The sequence below is a fragment of the Marmota marmota genome, unplaced genomic scaffold (genome assembly GCF_001458135.2).
Source record: "Marmota marmota marmota unplaced genomic scaffold, marMar, whole genome shotgun sequence".
NCBI classification, from domain to species: domain Eukaryota; kingdom Metazoa; phylum Chordata; class Mammalia; order Rodentia; family Sciuridae; genus Marmota; species Marmota marmota.
Window position 1 is genome coordinate 1640017 of NW_026000254.1, and position 25547 is coordinate 1665563.

General features: G+C 42.9%; 2 protein-coding genes across 3 annotated transcripts in view; one reads left to right on the plus strand and one right to left on the minus strand.

Moving 5' to 3' along the window:
• Positions 1 to 14456, minus strand: part of Itih6 (inter-alpha-trypsin inhibitor heavy chain family member 6) — a 27095-nt gene extending 12639 nt beyond the window's left edge. Inside the window, exons 1-5 of the mRNA XM_048796697.1 lie at positions 14355 to 14456; positions 13107 to 13261; positions 7506 to 7616; positions 6304 to 6446; positions 1694 to 1860 (exon numbers count right to left, since the gene is read on the minus strand). Of these exons, the coding sequence (XP_048652654.1) occupies positions 1694 to 1860; positions 6304 to 6446; positions 7506 to 7616; positions 13107 to 13261; positions 14355 to 14456 (678 nt within the window). The remainder of the gene's footprint in view (positions 1 to 1693; positions 1861 to 6303; positions 6447 to 7505; positions 7617 to 13106; positions 13262 to 14354) is intronic.
• Positions 14457 to 24153: 9697 nt separating this feature from the next.
• Maged2 (MAGE family member D2) overlaps positions 24154 to 25547 on the plus strand; it is an 8511-nt gene continuing 7117 nt past the window's right edge. The window contains exon 1 of one of the 2 annotated variants that reach the window (XM_015506547.2): positions 24154 to 24263. The gene's annotated coding sequence lies outside the window, so the exon portion shown is untranslated. Of the gene's footprint in view, positions 24264 to 24750; positions 24890 to 25547 lie in introns of those variants that run through there. The other variant, XM_015506546.2, reaches the window with a different exon arrangement.

Below are 25547 nucleotides of genomic sequence, written 5' to 3' on the forward strand. Positions count from 1 at the left end.
TTTTTTTTTTTTTTTTTTTTTTGCTTTTATCATGCTTGGTGTTCTTTGAGCTTCTTGGAGCTATATGCTTTGGTGTCTGTCATTTCTTTTGGAAAATTTGCATCCATAATTACTTCAAATATTTCTTTTGTTACTTTTTCTATTTTTTGTTACTTTTTCTTCTCATTTTATTATTCCTATTCCATATGCATCATGCTTTTGTAATGTCTTAGGGTTGTTTCATGTTCTGGGGTATTTTTTCCATTCATATTTGAGAAGTTTCTATTGATATATTTTCAAGCTCACTGATTCTTTCCTCAACCATGTCCAATCTCCTGATGAGCTCATCAAAGGCAGTTTTCATTCTTTTTTAAATTTCTAGCGTTTTTATAGGGCTTCCATATCTCTGATGCTTACATTAACCATCAGTTTTTGCATGCTGTCCAATTATTTCATTAGAACTCTTGGCATATTAATCATATATATCTTAAATTCCTGCTCTGAAAATTCCAGCATCTTCTACATATCTGAGTCTGGTTCAAATGATATAATTATGTCTTCAGATTTCAGGATTTTTAACCATTTTGCATCCTTTTTAATTTTATGTTGAGAGTAGACATGATGAAACCAGTAAAAGGAAGTGAAGCAAATAGACATTTAATGTGAAGTGTTATATCATCTACCTGAGACTACATTTGTTGTTGGCAGTAGTTGAAAGGGTCAGAGGCTAAAAGGTACTCCAGTGTTTGTATTTTCATCTCATCTTTTGTCTTTTGTTTTCCCTAAGGACTTTCTTCTTAAGGTCTAAAGCTTCTAGTGCTTTCACCTGTAGCCTCCATATATTGTGCAGTGATTGAGTTGATGTGTTCCAGCGCACGGTGAGAAGAAGTGATCTACAATATTTTGGTTAGGTCTATCTTTTGGTGAGCTAATGGCTCAAACCTGATTTTGAGACACTACCCCATGCACTGTAATGGACAAGAAGGTTGAAAAGTTCTGAAATTGAGTACATCCCTTTCCCCACACTGAAGACTGGGGATCTTGCTACAGGTTGACTGATTGCTAAAACATAACTCAGTCTTAGGTCTCAAGTGCTCTGTGATTGAAAGCTTTAAGACACAAAGACACTACTTTATCAGGACACTCAAACATCCTTCTAGAGCCTCTGAGTATTATGCTTTGAGATGCTGCTTCTGGAACCTTATGGATCAAGGCACAAAGTCAAAGTTTCTGTTATCTATGACCCTAGAATCCTGAGTCAAGAGTGACTAATAGAAGTGGTATCATATTAAAATTAATTAATCCCAGAACTTTTAAACCTATAACAAAGGTACAATATAAGACTAGGTCTTTACATTTAAAAAATTAACTAATAAAATCACACCAAATCTCATGACTTTGGTAAAAAAAAAAAAAAAACCGTCTCCATTATCTAAGGTTTTATTGATTCAGGATTCTATGAACACGGGGCAATCTAGATTGAGGGTTTTATGACCTAAAGATAAACTGGAAGGGAGAGTTACTAGAATTCTCTGTTTTCATGTCTACATGGTTCCTGTTATGTAAGGTGCCAGGGACCAAGAGGAGACCTTGCTATAGGAGACTAAAGGGTATGGGAAGGAAGGACATTGAGACTTGGGGAACCTAGAGTTCCAACACTCACAGATTTATGAGCTTTATGAACCATCCAATGCCAACACAGGGTCCTTCTTACCTGCTTCATCTTGGTACCAAACATGGAGCCACTCACATCAATAACAAACACCACATTCTTTTCCACAGGCTGGAGGCCTCGGGGGGCAAAGTAATGAATAAAATAGCCACCATAAATCTGAACAAAAAGAAGGGAAACCAAAAAGGACTGTGAGAGCAGATTTAATCAGGCCCATCTTATCCTCCTGCACAACAGCCCGCTAGGACTGCCAGGATCCTAGGACTTCTTTCTCACTGTTTCTAGTTACAGAGGCATGTGTGCAATTGTTTGCTCAATGTCATTCTCCCCCCACCAGAACTCTTCTGTTCAGACCTTCATCCCAGGCCTTGCCCAGAGCTGTGGAGTGAAGGAGACTGGCTTGTGGCCCAGGGCTCCAAGGATCAGGATTTCTGTAATATGTGAGTTCCTGTCCGTGAGAGAGCTGGGCTTGCACAGTCTTCAGGGTCCCCAGGGACACTTTGCCTGGGCTCCAGGAACTGTAAGTATTGTTTTAACCTCCCTCAATAGAGTCAGCCTGGGGCCCAGCTCATTGCTGCCAAGGGCTGGGAATTTGCAGGGCCTCCCTCTCCTCCTAAAACCTCCTTTCTGCTGTTGCTGGGCAGAGCAGGAGGGGAGGAGGCAGCAGAGGCCAATTGAGCTGTGTGTGCAGAGGGGATTGGTTACACCAGGTACAAATGCCTTGGGCTGCCCTGGCTGTGATTGGCTGCCGAGTCTCTCCCCCTACTCCATCTCTCTCTGGCTCTCTCTGCAGAGCCAGGGAGGGGCTGGGCAAGCTGAGCAAAGGGGAGGGGGCCAGAAGGTCCCTCAGCACCAGTGTCTGCTCAGCCCAGGGTTCTCTGGGCTTGCTGAGCCTCTGAGATCCCTGAAGCCTGAAGCCTGAAGCAGGCCTGGCTCTGGGAGACTGGCTCATCCTCCACTTGGCCCTCAGGTGCTCTGTGACCAGAAGGCTGGACACTGGCTCCTCCTATCTCACTGGAAAGAGAGGAGATGGGAGGCCCTTGCCCCCCTTTGAATGAGTCCATAGGTTCACATGTGGCTTCTGTCTCCAGGTGAACCTGGCTCTCTGTCACAGTTCCCCAAGGCATGAATCACTCAACCTACCATTGCTTAAGCCATGAGAGAACTCAGCTGGCCTCGAGTATGACTCCCCTACAGGGGTAGGGAGAACTGTCATGCATATCACGCCACCCATGTTTGATCCCAAGCTAACCAAATCCTATTGGGACACCTGGAGCAGTACCCAGCTCACCAACCTCTCGCTGGCTCCTCCAAAATCACCCCACCCCACCTTCACAATTCAGGAAGAATGTGAAGGGCACCAGGACACACACTTGCACCACCCACCTGCCCATGGCCCCATCCACCTTCTGAAGACCACACAGTCTTAACACAGACCCTAGGCAATTAGGGCTCTCAGCAGTCTTTATCCCTTGTCTTCCTTTCACCATCTCCCCAACGTGCAACCCACTGGATGTCCCATAGAATATAAAATCAGGCGTCTTTCCCATCCATGGAGGCAACCCCTTGCTCTCAATCCCCATCAGACTTCTATCCAGCCTCTTCCCTCCCCATGGCATTCCAGACTAAAGACTGGGTCTCCTGAGATGGTCTCTCTTCTCCAGTTCACACCTGCACAACCACCAGGACTGATCCTGCTCCCAACTCATAGGAACACTGCTTTGCTCAAAGGCAGCTAGCTATGTGCTAGCTTACCTCCAAACTCAGTTTGTGTATTAGGAATCTCACCAGACTAGGCCTCACTGATGAGTTTCAACTTGACAATGACTTCCACTCTCTCCCAAAGCCTTTCCCCTGGCATTCTGAGATCATCAGCTGTCCACATTCTCCTAACACCTCTCAGGCCACTTCATCCAGTTTCTCTCTCTAGGACCCATTGTCCACCTGCCCCTTTTCAGTGCTTCCAGTCGGCCAGATCAGAGTGTGCAAAGACAGTGATTAGGATTGTCTCTCTCTGGAGTAAACTAGCGAGGCTCAGGGTGCTGAGCAGGCTTTCTGCTGTTGGTGGGGCCTGGCAATCTGAAGCCCCAGATCAGTGGCTGCTGAACGGGGAACTCCACCTGACGTGACATCACAGCCCGGGCCTCTGACTCCACTCATTCTCCCTGTGTGGACTCACTCTCTAGCTTGAGTTACACCGCTGAATCTCCACCTGTGTCCCACATCTCTTTCTTAGCCTCAGGGTACCCGTTCCCCCACCACAACTGCCGACACACTAGCTGTGGACCTCTTCACCTGGGAGGCTGAAGATGCTTCCAACAGATGCTGCTCAAACAACAACCTCATCAACTTCCCGTAACGAAGCCCTGAGATTTTCTCAGGTGGGAGCCACTTCATTGAGCCTAACCTGGATAAGAGTGTCACCTTCAATTCTGTGCCCAGCTAGTCTGCCACCAATTCCTGCTGGTTTTATCTGCTAGAGACTTCTCGGGCCGCCCCACCTCTCCCTCCAAAACAAAACAATCTCAAATTCAGAGCTGCTTTTCCTTGGGTTCCCTGCTTTTTTGCGAAGTCCTCCATCTCTACAGCTTGGCCACAGCTAGCTCCTGGGTTGCCATACACACGACCTCATAATGTACTGCCTGATCACGGCTCCCCAATCACCTACAGGACAAATAGTAGCTTCCTTTTCATGCCACTGCAGGAAATGCCAGCCATTTTCTGATCTCTTACCATTTTGCATCTGAAATCCATGCTCCCTGGTTCCCAAGCCATTTCTGACTCCCTGCACACACTCAGAGATGTCAGGCCTCTGTTGCTTTTACCCTGTGGCCCCACTTGGCCAGCATACCTTTCCCTTCCCTCATGGCCCCCACACAGGGCCTGTTTCTGGCATTCCTTATGTCCCAGGTCAGCTCGACATCCTGCAGGGTGCCTTCCCTGGCTCCCTTTCCCCCTCATCTTGCTAGCCGCACACCTTGTGCTCTCATGGAAAGGGTATGTCTCATCCTGTGTCAGGGTTGTTTCCATCTGTATGGCCACAGAAGAGGCAGGATGTGTGTGGAATCCTCCAGAGTTCCCTGCACCAGCCCAAACTGGAAACAACGGTCAATTAGGGGCCTAGGGAGTCCTGATGGAACAAGTAGGTGAACGCACTGGGCTTGAAAGGTGGGCACAGTCAGATAGGTAATGGTATGGGGATGGAGTGCTCCTGGCAGATGGCAGGAGGAGTCAGAGTTCACAGTTAGTGGAAGTCCTCATTGTCCAATTGAATGCCTAGTCCCATGTACCCAGTCTCTATGCCCACTCCAGGCCATTTGGAAAAGGTAAAGAACCAAGCAGCAGAGAATGTCTCCATGAACTAAACATACCCGGGTAGGTGACAGAGGGGCAGGTTATGCCCCTGCTGCCACCTGCTGACAGGGTACCCACAGCTCCTCCTCAGGGTAGGTCAAATGCTTTCTTCCCCGCTGCATAACAGCCTTGCCATACCTCTGCACCCCTGCACATGCTATTCCCTCTCTGGTGTGCTTTTCCCTTCACCAAGTTCACCGACATGGAAGCAATGCCATTCATTACCCTCATGCTCTCTGAAATGCCTACTCCTTCTGGAAGATTATTCTGAATCAGCCTTCTCTGGAACCCCCACTTTGCCCCACAGATATACACACAGTGCCTAGGGATTTGATGCACGTGATGACTATGTGGATCTGGCTGCATCAGAATGTGGAGATTAGGGGTTGAGGCCACAAATTTCTGAGTTTCTAGAGTCTGAGGGCAGGATTTGTGTAGAGGGGCTCTGCTGGGTGGCCATGTGTCCAGGTAGAAGTGAATGCACAACACACAGGAAGAGCCTGGATGAAAGCAGAATGTCTGGCAGGGGAGAGAGATGAATTTCAGATGGGATGGAGTCATGAAGAAGAAGGGATTTGGCCCAGGATTAAGAGGAGGATGCTGACTGGTGGAGAAGGAGGAGAAAGACCCTCCCAGGGCAGCAGCTGGTCTGAGAAAATGATTGATCATACACAGAAGAGGGATCAGGTGACCTGGGAGAAAGGAGTGAGTTGTGCACTGGGGCTGCTGGAGGGTGGTCTTTGTGCTGGCTGCTGGGAGATGTGTGGCCCAAAGACAGGCCAGGACCAGACTTATCAGGCTGTCTCCATCCTCATGGAAAGTCAAGGTCTTGGGTCAGAGCTCCACAGCTCAGAAGGAGTAGGGATCTCTCAGGGTGTTCATGAGTGGGTGGGCTCAGAACTGAAGGGCTCCCTCTTTAGGCACGTGGCTGTTTCGACAGGAAAGGCCTTTGCAGCAAATGAGAGACAGCAAGAAAGTCCACAAGAGCAGGACAGTATCAGAGCCACAGAAAGCATGAGAGACTAACTGCTCACAGTGGTTCACTTTGCCAAAGGGCTAGCTCTGAGTGGGCTATGCTTTGGTCCATTCTGGGAATGGGTTCATTTGGACCGTGATTCAACTCCTGTGGTTCCAGGTTCCCATCCCTTTGGGTATACACGTGGGTCCCAAGGTCAGAAGCTTTGAGATCTTACATATCATCCTATCCTTGTTTACTAGTTCCCATTCATCCCCAATTGTGTACACCAGGGCATTGTCCAGACCTGTCCAACTTCAGAACCCATGTTGTCTCCGAGTACCTGCACGTCCCCAATGATGTCCTTCCATGACCACATCATATTGGACCATGAAGTCAGCCATGATGCCTGAGCTGGAGAAGGCAGACTGGTCTTGCATTGTGGGGCAGAAGATGATTCGGACACAGGTCTCTCCCTTCTCGATCCTGGTGGATGGGGGTGAGTCAGCCTCACCTGTGTGAAAGGGGACAGTTGCGGCAATGTGGCATGGAAGGCTCTCGCCAAACAGAAAATCCAGGGACATAGACAGCACAAGGGCACCATCAGGAAGGGTGAGAATTCCAACCCTTACCATCACCTGCATGCATCACCCTTCCACCTGCCCCCATGCCACTCTCTCTCCCAATCCTGCAGCCAGCTCCTGATTCACCTCCTCCATCACACCCAGCCTGACAGACCCAGGCACGTCCTCAGCTCCCAGCACTGACTGTCTGTCCCTCACTCACAACCTCACCCTGCCATGCTTCCCATCCTCACTGGGCCAGCCTGGAGGAGTGTCACTGCCCAGCTCACCCAGAAGCCCGGGTTCCCCTCCAGAGAGGCACTGTGGTGCATGTTAGAGCAGAGACAGACACATCCACAGGGCCTGGGTCTCCTCCTGTCCCCTTCCCTCTGTGGGAAATGGCAGTCTAGCAAGGTTCTCCTGTGGCATAGAATTGCATGTGCTTTCTTCCCCTGTGCCTCNAAAAAAAAAAAAAAAGTTTTCAATGTATGCCTCTTCCCCTTCAAAATAGCCCCTCACACAACCCCTCCCCTATGTGTTAGACTGAGCTTGTTTATATGGCTTTGACTCAGTTTTCAGGAGCCAAATCTAAACTTTTCCTGCAGGACAAAATTCTCTTGGAATCTGGGAGGAAATATTAAAAGAAGACAATGCCTTTCTGCCAACTGAATGAAACTCAGAAAACAGGATTCAATTTACAAAAATCTCACTTGCACATAGCCTTCCTGGAAGGAACAAATTCTTAAACAAGCTACATCCTGAGAGCAGGAGCAAAGTAGAAATGGTGAAATAAACTTCCATTTGTTGAAAACACTTACTATGTTGCATACTTTGATATTCATTAACTCTCATCATCTTCATTTAATCATATGAAGTACAGATCATTGTTCCCACTTTACAGAAGTAGCCCAGAGAGAACATGTCTCCCTTGATGATGAAGCTCAGAAGGCTTAGTCATATTCCGGAATGCATGGGGCCTTACCTGATGCCTACATGAGCAGCTGTCTTTCCCTGGTGATAGGCTTCCTCATAGATTTTCTTTGCTTGGCGCTTCTCTTTGACTTCTGCAACATAGACTTTATTGTTGATGGTCCTGATGGTACAGGAAAGAGAAGGGACAGAGGAGGCAGATAAAGAGAAAGAGATGATCAGAGACATGGGAAGACATAAAGAAGGAGGAGGAGAGGAATGGAAAAAAAGGGGAAGAACAAAATCATATCATAAAGCCCAAGTTTGAAAGGGAAGAAGAGAGGAGAGGAGAGGGAGATAAACCAGGGTGAAGTTATTACAATGATCTTCATTTTTCAGATGTGGAAATAGACACCACACAGCATATGATAGACCTAGTCTTATAATTTTGTATTTTTCAAGGTATTGAATGAGTTTTGTCTTTTGACACACAAGGTGTTTTTAGGTGATACATAACTGAACATTTTTTACTATTATTATTATTACATATTTTCTATAGCATTTATTTAAAAACATGACATTTTGAACCCATGAGCTCACAGATGTTTTACTTAAGATAAGACTAACTTAATATCAAAAAGTGTATCTATTTAAAGAAAATACATTAAGTAAACAACATGGTTGGGGGCATAGGTGGTAAAAGTTTTGAAAGTGGTGTGTGAATTACTGCAAAGCCTTCTGAGGCTGACTAGGGACCTTCCTGTTCTCGGGGATTTCAAAGATAGATGAAAAGTGAGAAAAACAGACTTGCTATTCTTCCAATTTCTCTAAGGCCATAAACTATAAGAGAGAATAAAGAAGGAAGAGGGAGAGAACACTTTTTCCCAAGCCTTCAAGGAAGGGTCCTGGAGGAGGTGGCCTTGGAGCTGGTTCTGAAAAACAGGGAGGCTATGGATAATAATCTGCACTGATGATGCCTTCCCAATGTCTTTTGTTGTCTTCTCCTCTTCCTGACCTCTAAATCTTTGGAACAATTTGAGGCTCTATTCTTGACATACTTTCCTCTCGCCTTTCCTTACTTATCTCCTCTCTCTCTCTCTCTCTCTCTCTCTCTCTCTCTCTCGTCCTCTGTACTTCCTATATTCATTCTCTAGGTAATATCAAGTCCTATTGCCTTAATACCGATTTGCAGCCAGGCATGGTGGCACTCCTGTAATGCCAGTGACTCAGGAGGCTGAGGCAGGAGGATCACAAGTTCGAGGCTAGTCTGGGCAACTTAACAAGACCTTATCTCAAAATAAAAATAAGAAGGGGTGGGAATGTGAGTCACTGGTAGAGCACCCCTGGACTCAATCCCCAGTACTGCCAAAAAAAAAAAAAAAAGAAGAAGAAGAAGTTTAAAATGCTATTTATACCAGATGACTCCCAAATGTATTTCCAGGGTGGATCTGTCCCCCTGAACTCCAGAACTATACATCCAATTGCTTACTTGACATCTCCACTAGAATGTTCAATTGTAACCTCAAGCTTAACATACTCCAAACTGAGCTCCTAGTTTCTCCCCCCACCTTCAAAATCTGCTCCTTCCCAGGTCTTCCTTATCTCAGGAAATTGTTACTCCACCAAATCTTAGAGCCATGCTTGACTCCCCAATCCATCAGGGATTTTCAGATCTATTTTTAGAATATATCCAGAATCTGACCACTTCTCACGACCCCCACAATTCTTTCCCTGGTTCAAACTACCAATGTCTCTTACTTGGGTAAATACAGTAACCTACTAACAGGCCTTCCTCTTTAAACCCTTGCTCCTTGTAGTCTGTTGTCATAGCTGTCACAGAGATCCTGTTAATCCTAAATCAGACCACGTATTTCCTCTGCTCAAAACTCTCTGTGGCTTCCATCCCCACTCAAAGTAAAAACCAAACTCCTCACTGCACCCGCTGTGATCCTACACAATTTGGCTTGCTGTCACCTCTCTAATGGCACCTCCTCATACTCTGTCACTCATTTTGTTCCAGCCACACTGGCCTCCTTGTTATTTCTTTTGATAAAGTTAAATTTATTTTAAAGAAATACATAAAATCATAAAAGTTGTTCATATTAATGGGTGTATTCATTGTGTAATGTTTAAATCAAGTGAAACATTTATCTTCTCAAGCATTTATTATTCCTTTGTGATGAAAACTTTCAAAATATTTTTGGAAATATACAGTACATAATGTTATCTGTAGTCACTATACTGTGCAACAGTACCACAGAGCTTCTTGCTCCTATATAAAAGTAACTTTGTACCCATTGATCAACACTCCCTCATCCCTCCCCTAGTCTACTCTACCCAGCCTCTGGTCACCATGATTCTATTTTCAATTTCTGCAAGATCAATTTTTTTAGATTTCACGGGTGCATGAGATCATGTAAATACTTGTCTTTCTGTGCCTGACTTACTTCACTCAACACAATGATCTCCAGCTCCTTCCATGTTGTCACAAATGACAGGATTGCATTTTTTTATGGATGAGTAGTATTTCATGGTATATGAGTGCCACATTTTCTTTATCCATTCATCAGCTTAAGGTGTTTCTATTTCTTGGTTGTAGTAAATAACACTCCTGGCTATTTCTTGAGCTTGTTCAGCATACTCCTATCTCAGAGCCTTTGCAATTACTGTTCCCTTTGCCTGGAATGTTCTTCATCCAGATCTTTGCAAGTTTTCACACCCTTTCTTTTCTAAAATTATTTTTTGTTGTTGTAGATGGATAGCATGCCTTTATTTTATTTGCTTATTTTTGTATGTGGTGCTAAGGAGTGAACCCAGTGCCTCACAGTGCTAGGCAAGCACTCTGCCACTAAGCCCCAGCCCCAGCCCCACATACCCTCTCTATTTTAAGATCTTTGTTCAAATGTCAGTTCCTTAAAGAGACATCTTTGATTACTCTAAAACAGCACCTTCATTCACTTTGTATCTTATTCTGATTTCTGTTTCTTTAGAGTACTTCTAATCTACAAACTGACATATTTATTTTTTCCATGTCTGTCTTCTCTATGAGACTGTGAGCTCCCTGAAGGCAAGGATTTTGTCTTTCTTATTTGCTGTAGTATCTTTGGTGCCTGGAATATAGTCTGGCATACAATAAGCACTCAATTATTGTTTGCAGTCTGGGCATCCCAGAAAGACAGTAAGGAAACACAGTGTGTTTCAGGGAATAGAAGATCAGAGGGGCAGAGAAGGTACATGGAGAGAAGGTTAGAGTGCTTGGGCAGGCCTAGAGAATCAAGGCTTTGAATAGAAAGCTCAATGAGATCACACAGCAGTCTCTGTTTCACAAATAGAGTAACTGAGGCACAGATGTTGAGAAAGATTGATCAAGGAAGCAGCTTCCAGGAACACCAGGGGGGGAGGATATAGAACTGGCAGAAGAGACCACTCAGGCGAGGAGTGTTTCTAAGTAGCTGAAACAGTATTGCCGTGGCTGGACTAGTGTGGGGGTGGGCCAATCTGGCAGGGTCCCAAGGTCTCTTGGGGGGTGTGGGGGTGTAGGGTGGAGTTGCTCTGGCAGCAGCACACTGGGGCCTCTGTGTGTGTGTGCTGCCTCCAGCCAGCATACTTTCCACAGAGTCTGCCCAAGAACATTTCCTCCAGCCTGCTTTGCTTAATTTTTAAAAATTTTTCTGGTGTTTTTTCTATTGAAGCAAAAATCCAAATTCTGCCTGACTGTTTGGCCCTTGTATCATTTGACTGCCAACTTTTTGAGTTAGCCCCCATACTCCATACCATTCCTGCTTTTTTTTTTAAATCCCCCTTTGGTTCTGTTGGTCCCCCTTATGCAATGATCCTGGTCCCTTCAAATCTTACCCATATGGAAATTCTGCTTCCAGGAAACCCTCCTGGAGTACCTCAGGGCCTCTCCCCTGTACTTCATGCCTCTGATTCCCCACCGATCCCCTTCTCTAACCTAGCTACTCTGCAGAGCAGCCATAAGAGGATGTTGATGATACAGATTGTTTATGGCATGAGAACTTTCTCTCCACTAACAGGGTTGAGGGTGGCTGATCAAGGGCAGAGATTTTGACTGTGGGGCTCGCTAATCTTTCAGGTCTGAGAGTGTTTACACTCAAAGTCAGAGGCTTTTTTTTTTATAATTCACTAGGGTGTTACATAGGCTTATGAGGCCTCCTCTAAGCTTTCACTTTCCTGCTCCTCCTTTCTTGTTTATCACCTTAGCGAAGGTCCTGCCACCTACCAGATATGACAAGACTCCCCCCCCAAAATGTAGAGCCTGTCTATATTTACTTACTCCCCACATACAGTCAGGTTATTTCTTCCTCCACTGGTTTCTCAAATTCTACCAGCACTGTAGTGTTCCAGCCTCCACGTGAACTCTGTCCCTATTTCCTTACTCAGTTTCCCAACTTCCTGACTGACCCCTTAAGCATATCCCTACTTCATTATTGTCACTTCTTGCTTATAATCCTACCATGTCTCATCATTATGGGCCACAATTATTTCCAAAGTGAGGTATACATGCCCCTAGGCATGCTACAGACAAATCAGGAGGGAGTGGAACGATTTTAGCCCTCTATTTATAGAGTACTTAATATCATTGCTATAAAATATATTTATATAATGTATACATTAATAAATAAACGTATTTTGGGCATATATGACCAAGTTTGTCTTTGATACACAAACACATAAGATAGTCTGGAGACCATAAGTAAAACCCAAGTGCTCATTCTAACATTGGAAGCCTTCCAGAGCCTAATCTTTCCCTACCTCTCAGTGCTCATTTCTGACCATTCTTCTACCTCCTGCTGGTACCCTATGTTCCAGCGGCATAGAAGTACATGCAGTTCTCCTAATGAGGGGAACATCTGTGTGTTTATTCCTTGAGTCCACAGCCATGCCTTCACCTTGCTTGGCTGGTGAACATCTCATATTTCAAGCTTCAGTTTAGGTGTTATACCTCAGCGGTTTTATCCAGCTGACTGGGGTTAGGAAACTGACCACTGTCTCTTTTTGGGTCTCACCTTCCTACCATTCCACATTTGTATTTCTCTTTCTTTATAGCAGACTTTATTAAAATCATCTGTTTCTTTTTCATGTACCTCATTAGACAGTGCTTTTTGGGAGCAGGGACTGTGTGCAATCCATCTTCTTCTTTCTGTTGTACCCAAAGTGCAAGTCACATAGTCAACATCAGGAAATTATTGTTTAAAAAGTAAAGTTAGGGCTGGGGATGTGGCTGAAGCGGTAGTGCGCTTGCCTGGCATGCGCGGGGCACTGGGTTCGATCTTCAGCACCACATAAAAATAAATAAAATAAAGATGTTGTGTCCACCGAAAAACTAAAAAATAAATATTAAAAAAGTAAAGTTAATATTATCAAGTACTTATTATGTACCTGACACTGATTTTAGTGTAAATTTCCACATATATTAACTCAGTTAACCCTTGAAAGTGGATTCAAATTTTATCCCTATTTTATATATGCATATAATGAAACTCCAAAGTAAAGTAACTTGTCTTGAGTCCCATAATTAGTAGAGCCAGGATTCAAACTCAAGAAGTCTGATCTCAGAGTGCATTCTCACAATTACCATGTTCTACTGAAAGAACAAGCAAAAGAATGTATGCTCAAATGAATGAAGCGGTGAATTTGGAACCAGACTTACATAGTGAAATTGGAGATAAAAGCAAGGTGAGGCAGATCCAGGTCAAAGATGGCTTCGTGGGCTTCAGCATGTGGATTGAACAGAACAGAGGTGACCAAGGTGTGGGCATAGCGAGATACCACGGTGGAGCGTATGGAGTAGCTCGTCATCAACAGCTGAGAAAGAAGACAGGAGGAGCATTAGGTAAATTTAATCTTTGGCTTAGGTAGATAGTACTTGAGGTCCCAAAGTTCATGGACTGGTCTCAGAGTACATTGGGGAAGTTGAGGCCCAGAAGGGGAAAGTGGCCTCTATCATTTCTTTAGCGGACATTCTTGATAGTTTAGTAAGCTTTAGCAAATCTCAGAACCAAAGGGTCACAGAAGATTAAGAATCAAAAGACCTCTGCACAAGTGCTTCCCCAACTTTAATGTGTACACAAACCTCCTAGGTATCCTGTTAAAATGCAGATTCTGATTCAGCTAGTCTGGGGTAAGGCCCGAGTCCACCTTTCTAACATACTCTCAGGAGGATGCTGATGCTGCTGGTCCATGATTTCACTTTAGAATGTATACAACACTAACAACACTTTAGAATATAACAGAACATCAGCGTTCATTGAGCTCTACTCTGTATAAGGCATTTAGTCTTTCCTCTTTAAGAGCTCAGGTGTAAAGAATTACATTTCATAAGTGCAATTGTGCACTGCAAGCACAATACACATTTGCCATTCATGATCTTATTTAATCCTGACATCAGCCATATGATCTAAATGCTATTATTGTCCACATTTTACAAATGTGTTAACTGAGGCTCAGAGACTGAGGTCCCACAGTAGATATCTTCTTCTTCACCTTTTCTGAAGTTATGATCCCTCTGCCTATCCACACATAATACACAGTTTATTTCCAGAGTGGGGCAGTGGGAAATGGAGGATATTTAGGATCAGATGGACCTATGTTCAAATTCTCTTTCTACCACTTCCTGTGTCTTAACCTCTGAACATCTGTTTTCTCTTTTTTTTTTAACAAATGGGGATAATAATAGAGCCTGGCTTATAGACATGCTCTGAGGATTAATTGAAACAGTAACTTTAAGACCCCTGGTATAGCACCTGACATGTACTCAGCAAATAGTAATGCTTCTGTGTTCCTAGTTTCTCAGTCATAGGACTGAAGAAACAGACTGAACAGCTTCCCCTACTCCCCCACAAAGACATATTTTTTTTTCACAAATCCCAGAGCTTTGTTCCCTCATTCCAGAACTGACCTTTGTGCTTGATGAAGAGGGGCCAGGAGGTCCCTGGCATGTCAATTCAAGGAAAATGGTCAGCAAAAAGCTGACACAGATGAGGTACCTCCACTCAGACATAGTGCCACTTCTGGTCTAGGTCTGCTGTTCACTTCCAGAAGGTCTGAGCCTGATCTCCAAACCCTTGCTCTTTTAAAACTCCAGGTATCCCTTCTCTTGAGAGGGAGGGACCATCCTGAAGGGTGTGGAAGGATCTGAATGTGGCATTGAAGCCCACACAAGCCAGGATTGTCCAAGAGCTGAGGCTGGCATCTTGCCTGGAGAAGGGCCAGTTCCATGCTTCCCTTTTTCCCCTCATCCAGCTGTAAGATGAATGGAAACTAAACATACCAAAGTGCTGGGTCTGTCTGTTTGCTATGTTGGCTCAGGGTGGGGTTTTTCTTTCCTATAAACACCCAGTGGAGCCCATAACCAGGGCCAAAGGAAGGTCACTCAGCACTGAGCATCTTAAAAAGGTAGCAGAGATGAAAGAGGGGTTGGAGATCCAAGCCCCCAATCTTAGTCCTTTCTGGTACTGACTTTAGTCTTTAGATGAGTGGGACTTACTCAGGGCCCATAACAATTTAGGAGTCCCACAGATGTGACACATGTAATCTCCAGAAGAGTCAGAAGCCAAGGTGGGCTAAGGCAGAGCAGTGGTTCAAAATATAGGCTCTGGACTCAGATCATTTGAGTTTGAATCTCAGTTCTGCCAGCTACTGACTGTGTAATAATGGGCAAGTCAACTAACTTCTTTGTAGCCTTAGTTTCCATATCTGCAAAATGAAATAATAATAGCACCTACTTCATAATGTTGTTGTGAGATTAAGTGAATTTGTACTTTTGGAATGCTCAGCATAAGGTAGGTGTTCAGTAAATAGCTGCCAGGATGAGGGCAAACATCAAAAGTATGGGTAGCTTCTTGTCCCTCCAGTGGCTGAATGAGTTGGGAGACACCAAGTTGAGGTGCTCTGGACTCAGTGTTTGCAGGTCCTATGGAGGGCTGGGTGAAAAGTGAGGCTGAGAAACTGGAAAGTACTTAGAGGTCTGCATGGGGGCCATCAGCATTCATCAGAACCCTTACCTCTCTCCTTTCTACTCGCATAGTTTACACAAGCTTCCAGCACTTACCTTCAGGGCAAAATCTCTGATGACTAACTTCCCCTGGACACTCAGATTTTCCCTATAGAATTTGACATTGAATAACAAAAACCTCTTATTCTGACATTTGGGGGTCCCAAAGCTTGTCAGTTGCCACCTTCCCTAAGTCCACACAAAGTTTCCTGTTGGAATTTCTTCAGAGGGAAAGTCCTAGCTACAGAACAACTTTCCTTATACAGCAACAGAAAAGTTACATCAACTATCCAGTCACTTTCTCTTGAAGACGAATAGATAACCAAGGATTCAGAGGCAAATTAAGGAAGTCTGTAGCACAAGAGCAAAATACTAAAATAAATAGAACAACTGACCCTAGAGCAATTTGAGAACTTGGGAAACAAAAGAGAACTTCAGGGAAAAATGGTAATGTTCCTCAGTGAGATTTTAGACACGCATAAAACAAGAACTAGATGCCACAAAACAGGACCAATCAGAGAAAAGAAAGACTCCTCAGAAATTGAAAACAAGTTGTTAAAATAAAAAAAAGCAACAGACACACTGGAAAGTAACATGGATGAAATATTCCAGAATGTAAGGTAAAAAAATCAAAGAAACAGAAAATATGAGAGAAAATGTTAAGAGATATAGATCAATCTAGCAGGTTCAGCATTTACATAATAGAAGTTCCAGGTCAAAAGAACAGAAACCATGAATAAAACTTTAAAAAAGGCATATTAGAAGTCAATTTCCCACTAGTATGGCAATATGTAAATCAATGGATGTGTAACTGATGTGATTCTGCAATTTGTATACGGGGTAAAAATGGGAGTTCATAACCCACTTGAATCAAAGTGTGAAATATGATATATCAAGAACTATGTAATGTTTTGAACAACCAACAATAAAAAATTAAAAAATATATAAATAAATAAATAAATAAGAAAAAGCAGATACATTAACATATGAAGGTAATAAAATTCATATAATGTTATAAATAAAATAAAAATTTTAAGTTATAAAAAAAAAAGAAGTCAATTTCCTACAGCTAAAGAAAGATCTGCAGAGCAGGCTCCCAGAACATTGAATCCAGGAAATACTGGATCCAACTCAAACAGTTGCTGCAGCAGTCCCCACACTGGTCCTTTGTCATCCCCTCTTCTGCCCCATCGCCCTTTAGTATATTTTCAGATCCTTTAAAAACTCAAGTTGGATCCTCTCTCCTTTGTCCAAAACCTTCTGGTGGATATCACCATGGTTTACACAGCCCTATGTGAGAGGGATTGGCGAGGTGAGCCCTTATTACCTATATGACTTCATTTCCTATTAGTTTCCTCCCTTCCTTTCTCTACCACTGTAACAACCTTGGCTTTTATATTCTTCAAAAATGCCAGGCATGGGGGAAAATGCCATGCACGATCCTGCCCCAGGGCCTTTGCACTAGTTGTTCTTTCTGCTTGGAATATTCTTTCCCCTGTATTCACTTGGCTAGCTCTCTCACCTCATGCAAGTCTTTGCTCACATGCTACCTTTTCAATGAGTCATTCTCTGACCACCTTATTGAGAACTGAAGTAACCTCCTACCTTCACTGGTATTCTCCATCCCTTTTACCTTGCTTTATTTTTCTCCATAACACTTATCTTACATTTTAATTTTATGTGTTTTACATATTTATCTGAATAGTTTTTCTCTTTCCCTCACTAGAATTAGCTCAGTGAATTTCTTACTTCTTCACTGCTGTAGCTTCAGCTCCCAGAACAATGCCTGGAACATAGTGAACACTCAATAAATATTTGTTGAGTGAGTGAATATAATAAAAGCAATGCAACTCAAGGAAAAAGTTATTATAAACTCTGTGTGTATAATTATGCAAGAAATTCATGGTTGAAATGTAAAACAAAATAGAATATGACTATATGCAGTTAAAAGAAACTCCATTTGACCTTGTTTGTTGCTAGAAACATTCTCCTTTGACAGGCCCAGAGATTGTGACATTGGGCTTGTACAGAAGGAAGTGTATTCGTGGCTCACTACTTGGCTGGACTTTGAAAAATATTTACATAGCCATGATAATGTAAATGTTGTTTGTTGGTTTTTCAGATTTTTTGAGTCAATCATTAGAGGAAGACCTAGTGTGGCTACAGAACAGAATGTAAATATTAATAATCCGGATAATGCAAAAGCAAAGATAAAACTGATAGTGAAGGACTTTGAATGAGCAGGAGGAGGTAAGTGTCCCTAGTATCCTTGCCTCAAAAGTGGGCAGTTAAAAACAACTTTCAAAAATGGATAGAATAAGAAATGAGGGTCTGAGTATTTTTTTTCAAGATACAAAATTAACTAATAACAAAAAGGAATATTGATGCTAACCATTGCAGGGGTTTAGAAGTAAAAGTGAGGGGGCAGTGTACATAAAATTCTCATTGGTATTTTTGGAAGTGGATAGGATATTGTCTAAATTTTATAAACCAAGAAACATTGCATACATATTATCTATAGAGTTGTGAAGGGAACCACTGGGAAAACTAAAGCCAAAAAATCTTTAAAAAAATGGTTTGAAGGGATAGAATGGAGATGGGGATAGTCAAGGCAGGGGACTATTTTCATCACATGCTTTTCTGTATTGTTTGATTTGTTGCCATGTAAACTCATGAATTTAATAAAAATCAAATGTTAAAAACCTTATGTTGATCACACAAATGAAATAATTATATACCCTATTGAACTTTATGACAATATCCACATAAGCATATGGTCATCCAGTTAGACTTGCTTCCATAGATGAAAATCATATGTAATATGTCTAACATGTTTATGAAGAGGGTTGGTGTATTACCTTGTTTTCTATTTCTATGACAAAATACACAAGGCTGAGTACTTTATAAAGAAAAGAGACTTATTTAGTTCACAGTTTTGGAGGCTGAAAGTCCAAGATCAGGTGGCCCCATCTGTTTCTCATCTGGTGAGAGCCCCCTTGAATGCATGAAAACATGGTGCAGAAGACATCTTGGTGGGAGAACATGCAAGAAGCAGAGATCATATGGCAAGACAGGAAGCCAGAGAAATTCAGGGGCAAAGCTAACCCATTCTTGCAGAAACTTACCAGGGCCTCATGAGAGCTACATTAACCCCTTTTAAGAGTGGTGCTCTAAATGACCCAATCAACTTCCACTAGGCCTCACCTCTTAAAGGTTCCACTACCTCACCATCATCACTCTGAGGCCCAAGTCTTCGGCACATGAACCCTTGGGGGACAAACTACATCCAAATAAAAGAGTTGGAAGGAATATTCTGGAACTAGCCTAATGTAGAGGCTAAGGGTACGGTATTTTGCATCCCAGTGATCTGGGTTCAAGTCCTTTCTATGCCACTCAATAGTTGCTTTCCTTGGGACAATTTACTCTTTTTATTCCCTAATGTTGTCCTCTGTAAAATGAGGCTGGTGTTCATACAGCAGAAATGTAAGTCTTTTATAAGCAATGGCCACCTCTGAAGAGACACCTAATATGTAGTTGGTCCTCCTTTTCTGTTGAATGGGTCAATCTTGCCTCACAGCCTTGTTCTGAGACAGGAATCTATGTACAAAAAGCAGGGGAGAAGCAGTGTTAATCCAAAAGTAAGTAGTGGATTTTCTTATCTACAGGGAATTTCCTGTTTGTTTAACAAAATATAGTCGTGTTGTTGTAGATATATGGCCCTCAGGGTTTAGAGTGACACAAAGTGAGTTAAATTGCCTTACATATATAAAAGGGTAAAAAAAGATTCCAACAGCAGATCAAAGAGAGGACTTAGGAGCCTGGAAATGGAAAGCAGTGGAGCTGTCAGTATGTTGGAGGACAGATAGGGCTCACAGGAATCGGGAGTGGCAACCAGGCTGTAAAGAATAAGAAAGTATTATGTCCAATTTAAATTTAAATTTGCTGTGCTGTACAGCTTAGATGATTAAAGAAATAATAGGAATCATTGGAAGGAAATCTTTGTCACCCTCTGCCAGCATTACCTCTGAATTTTCCAAAATTCAGAGATACTGATTCTGTAGCTTGGGAGAAAGGAATTTTGCTTAGGACAGTACTGGTGTTAAGGATATACTGGGCTTCTCATTTGATATTCAGGAGTTGGGAGTCTTGAATGCTCTGGGATTAGAAAAGATTCATCCTGACATTATGCACTAAGCAATCTTTTACCTACTTTTTCTTATCTCCTAAATGGGGATGATAACTCATCTTTTCATCTTTCTATTTAAACGATATGTAGAATCCATATAATCTCAGTTTTTTTTCTTGCCAATCTATGGATGCTGAAAATAGGCCCAAGACCTAGTGTCCTAGGTTCTTCAATGTTTATGGGTGAACACTGATAGGCAAAAGATTCTAAGAGTTCATGAGAAGATGGGAAGAAGATGGGAAGAAAACTCCCGGATAAAAGGATGAAGATTATGAACATATTTGTCTTTTCTCTCCTGATAAGGTTGCCTTCTGTCCTCCAATCTCCAGATCTCAAGGAATTTTACAGTATTATGAAGGTGATAGAACTGAGATGGGACTGGGGAAGTTAAGGTTTCAAAAATCTTTGGGAGTTGTCTTTCTGATTAACTGATACTGAGATTTTGCTTCACTCTCTTGAATCTCCTGAAGTTTCTAACTCTATTACTCCAGGATCCTAAAGGCTTAAAAATGTTGGAAGCTGTAACAGAGGGTAGATCTAACAGAGTAGTAGATGTAACCGAGGGTGTTTTATGGAGAAGAATTCACATGATCTAAAACTTCTAGGCAAGAGAAGGCAGGGCACATCTGGTAATGGTGAAATATTCTGTTTAGGTGGAATCTAGGCAACTGTATATAGTTCTCAGAAAAAAAAAAAACAACAGAAAAAAGGCTAAAAAAAATTGCGAGAGCTAGATTTTGGGAAAGCCTTGAAAGCAGGCTCAGGTATTTCTTAAAAAACTACTCATGGGCTGGGGATGTGGCTCAAGCGGTAGCGCGCTCGCCTGGCATGCGTGCGGCCCGGGTTTGATCCTCAGCACCACATACAAACAAAGATGTTGTGTCCGCCGATAACTAAAAAATAAATATTAAAAAATTATCTCTCTGTCGCTCTCTCTCTCTCTTTAAAAAAAAGTGATTTGTCTAAATTTAGAAATTAAAAAAAAAGAACTACTCATTGGGCTGGGGCTGTAGATCAGTGGTGGAGCAACTGCCTCACACGTGTGAGCAACTGGGTTTGACTCTCAGCACAACATAAAAATAAATTAATAAAAAGATTTTTTTAAAAAACTACTCATTGTCATGAATACCTTACCTGCCACTCACATCTCAACTCACTGCAATTAGGAAACCACTATGGGATAGACTCCAAAACAGCAATGGCTTAGATAAGACATTCATTTATTTAACTCATTAAAAGGAAGCCAAAGGCATACAGTCTGTAGTGGATCCATAAAATTGTTAGGGATCCAGGTTCTTTTCACTTTACTGCTCCATCCTAGAGTGTGACTCCAGTCCTCATGGCCTTCATTCCCAGGGGAATTATGTATCCATCTAAAACTGAGATGTTCTATTACTAATGAGGGAGATGAGAATGGATACCAGTGTAAGTAATTGGCAATCAAACCACAAATATCTGCCCTGAACATATTCCTTCTAAGGTTACCAGAGACCCCACCAAATTGTCAAAATTCCTACATATTTTCAGGCCTCACTTTTCTTTACATCTTAGCAGCATTAAACACTATTGACCCCTCTCTCTCCTTTAAAAAACATTAACTTCCTTGGTTTTATGGCACTATTTTCTTCTGTTTTTTTTTTCCTCCTAATATCTTTGGGCACTTCTTATCAGCCTCTTTCATGGGATCTTTTTCTTCCACCTATACCATAAATGCTGCCGGTCTCCAGGGCTCTTTCTTAGGTCCATGCCTCTTTTAGCATAATACATTCTTCCTGAATGCTCTTGCCCTTTCCCACGAATTCAAGAACCATTTATATACTGATGACTCCTAGATATAGAACTTCCGCCCAGACCTTTTTCCTGAGCTCCAGACATGTACATTCAACTGCTTGTAGATAATTTCCATTTGTATGTTTCACAAGTGCCTCAAAATGTTCAGTTTTCCTCAAACCTGTCCCTTCTTCACTATCCCATAGCTCAGTGAAAGTGGTCACCATCCACACAATCTCTTAAATCAGGTCCTCACAAGTTTCCTCTAACATGCCCTTCCTAATAACCCCTCTCTACACAATCCAATTACTACTCACAAAAATCCTATTTTTCATTTCTTTACTATCTACTGAATTCAATCACTCCTACTTACCTCCATTGCTACCACCATGGGAAAACCCACAATCATTGCTTACCCGGATGTCTATCTGTGTCATACTCTCCCCTTCTCCACGAGACATACTCCATATAGCAGCTAGGACGTTCTTTCTTGCAACACAAATCTGTTTTATCCACCCCCTGAGTCCTTCAATAATCCCTCAGTATTCTCAGGATTAAGACTCAGTCTTCATCTTGGCATTCATGACTTGTCATAATTTGGAAGGGATAGGTAATTGGGGTGCCAGAATTGGAAGAAAATTAGGGGCTATATCAAGCATGGATAGGGGCAAGAACCTGGGAGGCAAGAAAGTGGTGAGATGATATCACAAACTTGAAGGAAATAGAAATTCAGAGAAAAAGAGGAAACAGGAGAATGGAAACCCACCTTGAATACATGGGGAAATTTGTGTGTGTGTGTGTGTGTGTGTGTGAGAGAGAGAGAGAGAGAGAGAGAGAGAGAGAGAGGAGAGAAATATGAATTATTTATAAAACAAAGGGATTCATGACGTTTTATTTGCTTTTTAAAGGTAAAGGTGTTCTCATGAACCAAAACACTTGTAATCATTTGAATCAAATTTAGATACAGGAAATGTATTGAATGTTATTTCTGCAGCTAACCACTGTGCTAAGTTAACTATGGTATTTAACAAGTTTTTAGTTGACACTTTTTAGTTTTCCAGGTCTGTATTAATATACTTTGTAAACAATGAAGATTTTATCTACGTGCCACAATTTTTATATCTTAATTTATTCTAATAGACCCCATTGCTTATGTTAATTTATTGTGTGATTGAGGTGCCATTTCAAATGAGGTAAAAGATTATTTAGTTTGCATATGGCATAGGGGTAAGACACTATGATTTTGGAAAATAACCAAGCTGAATCCTTATACAAAACAAACTTTGGAATGATCAGACATTTAAATTTAAACAATAGAGCCATAAAAGTGCTTGAAACAAACAGGGATTGTTATAAATAGAAGTGGTGAAAGCATCTTTCAGCAAGAAGCAGCATCCAAATGGAACCTCCATATGACCCTGCTTATACCACTCCTCCGTGTTTACCCAAAAGAATTAAAGTCAGTATATTATAGCAATACACGCATACCCATGTTTATAACAGCAAAATTCACAATAACCAAGTTATTGAATCAGCCTGGGTGCCTGTCAACAGACAAATGGGTAAAGAATATGTGGTAGATATACACAGAGGAACTTTATACAGTCATAAAGAGGAGAATTGCTTCATTTGCAGGAAAATGGACGGAATTTAGGAGCATAATGTTAGGAGGAATAAGCCAGACTCAGAAAGTCAAGGATCATATGTGGAAGCTAGAAAGAAAAAAGGAGGAAATAAGTGGTAGTAATCTCATGAAAATAGAAGAGCGACCAACAGAGGAAAAAGATAGGGGAAGAAGGAGGGGAGGCAATGGGGAGGCAATGGGGAATAAAACTCACCAAATTATGTTATGTGCACATATGAATATGTCACAATGAATCCAAATACTGTGTATAATTATAATGCACTAGAAAAAATTAATTAAGTAAAAAGCAAAAAAGTAGAATCCAGTCTTGATAAAGGAAAAAGGGATGTATTTAACTACATAATAATTAAACATTTTGTATAGCAAACCCTTTTGTATATCATAAGTAACATGAAAAATACTTATAACATGACACAAGAGACACTGTTAGTGGAAACGTTATTCGGTGCACTTTTTGAAATAAGTTGACACTTTGTGTCATTTGAGTTATATAGTAATTGCATTAACAAAAAAATGATCTTGGGATGTATCCTGTCGCAATGTATGCAACAGTGAGAGGATAAGAGGAAACAATCAGAATGTCCCTGCATGCTGGACTGGCTAAATAAGTTATGGGACATCTATACAAGGAAAGATTATGCAGCTGTTAAAAAAAAATGTGCACTAAGGGAAAGAGGTTTAAACATGTAACTGGAGAGAAAAACAGGTCACAGAAGAGTTAGTATAGTGTACCATGTATGGTGAGAAAACCCAAATAATTAGTAAATCAATGGGAAAAAATCTAGATGAATGAGTATCAAAATGTTAATAGTAGTATTTTGGGGAAATGAGTTAAGGTTAGCTTTTCTTTGGTCTGTTACATATTTTTGCATTATTCAAATTCTGACAACATCAACACATTACCTTTGTAATAAGAAAAAATAAAGATATAAAAATAAATAAATTCAATGAATGACTCGCTTTCAGGGGGTGGTTTGGGTTGGAAGGGCTTCAGACCGAGCCTGGTACAGTGGCATAAACATGGGCTTTGGCGTCAGACAGCCCTGAGCGGGGCCCCATTGCCCCACCCCCGAGGAAGGCGAGGGGGGGTGGCAGGGGGCTGCGGAAAGGGGCTGGGCTGGGCTGGGCTGTCTGCAGCTCTAGTCCAGGAGCCTGAGACTTCGGAGAGGGACTGAGAGAGGGCAGACGCATCCCAGACTCGCTCGAGGACAAGGTGAGTGGCGTCGAGATTGGAGTTTTCGGGCGGCCAGACAGTGATTCCAACACCTCTGACCTACAGACAGGCAGGTGGGCAATTCTTGTTGCACCACTGCAGCTGGAGCAGAGATGACCCGAAGTGGGCTGAAGGCAATAAGGACGACTGATAAAGTAGTAGACTGTATATGGACTGGGGAACAGAGACTAGCGGAGGAACGGAGAAAAACGGCTAACGGAGCATGTTGGGTAGAGGACAAGGAATACAAGGGTGAAGAGAATACTGAGGGGGAGTGGAGATTCATAGAAGAGAGTAGGGGATGCAGAGAGGGGTTAAAGAGTACTGGGGGAGGGTGTGTATAGTTAACACAGAGGAGGATGTAAGGAACGGGGATAGGGAATTCTGTGCAGAAAATAGGAAATGCGATGGGGGAATAGAGAATAGGGAGCAAGGCAGAGGGAATAGGGAGGGGGATAAGGAATGAGGAGCAGGGAGCGGGGGAGGGGCAGACAGGCTGGGACGGAGGCCCCCTAGGGAGGCGGAAAGGGGCGGGACCACTTCCGGCCTGGAGGGGGGAGGGCAGTCTCCGAGTTTCGGAGGGGCTTGGAGAGAGTGGACGCACTCGGGAATTGTAGTAGGACGAGGTGAGCAGTGGGGCCCGGTTTTGGATGAGAGCCCGCTAGGGGTCGGCCCCACCCTCTGGGATCTGGAGAAAACCTGCCTTAAGGACCGGATCATACCGGATCCATCCGGCTGGAAAGGGAGGGACTGGACCCAGTTTGGCCGGGACCAAGATAGAATCACTAGTTAAATTTGAGGAGGGGGTGTAATAGGAAAGGGGCGGAACCTAGATGTGTTTTGCCCCTGTTTGAAGGGGGGCGTGTTAGGAAAAAGGGCGGGACCAGAAGGCACTGTGGACTTGGTGGGGCGGGTGTGATTAGGGGAGGGGCGGGGACCACCAGAAGCTGCGACAATTTGGGAGAGAGGGTTGTTGGGGAGGGGGCGGGACCGAACAGCACTGCGGACCTGGAGAGAGGCGTGTATTAGGGCTGGGTGCTGGACTGAGAGCTTAACTATTGCGCATGCGCGTCGTGTATCACTAGAAAGGGGCGTGTGAGAAAGGCGAGCACCAAGACGGGCCAGCTGCCGACTGCGCATGTGCACGGTGGACATCAAAGAAAGGGCTTGTGCTGGGAAAGCAGGCGGGGCTGAGATGGGCCCTGCAGCAGACGCGCATGCGCACTGTCGACCTGCGGCTGGGGGGTGCATTGGGAAAAGGGGCGGGGTCCTCAGAGCTGCCGC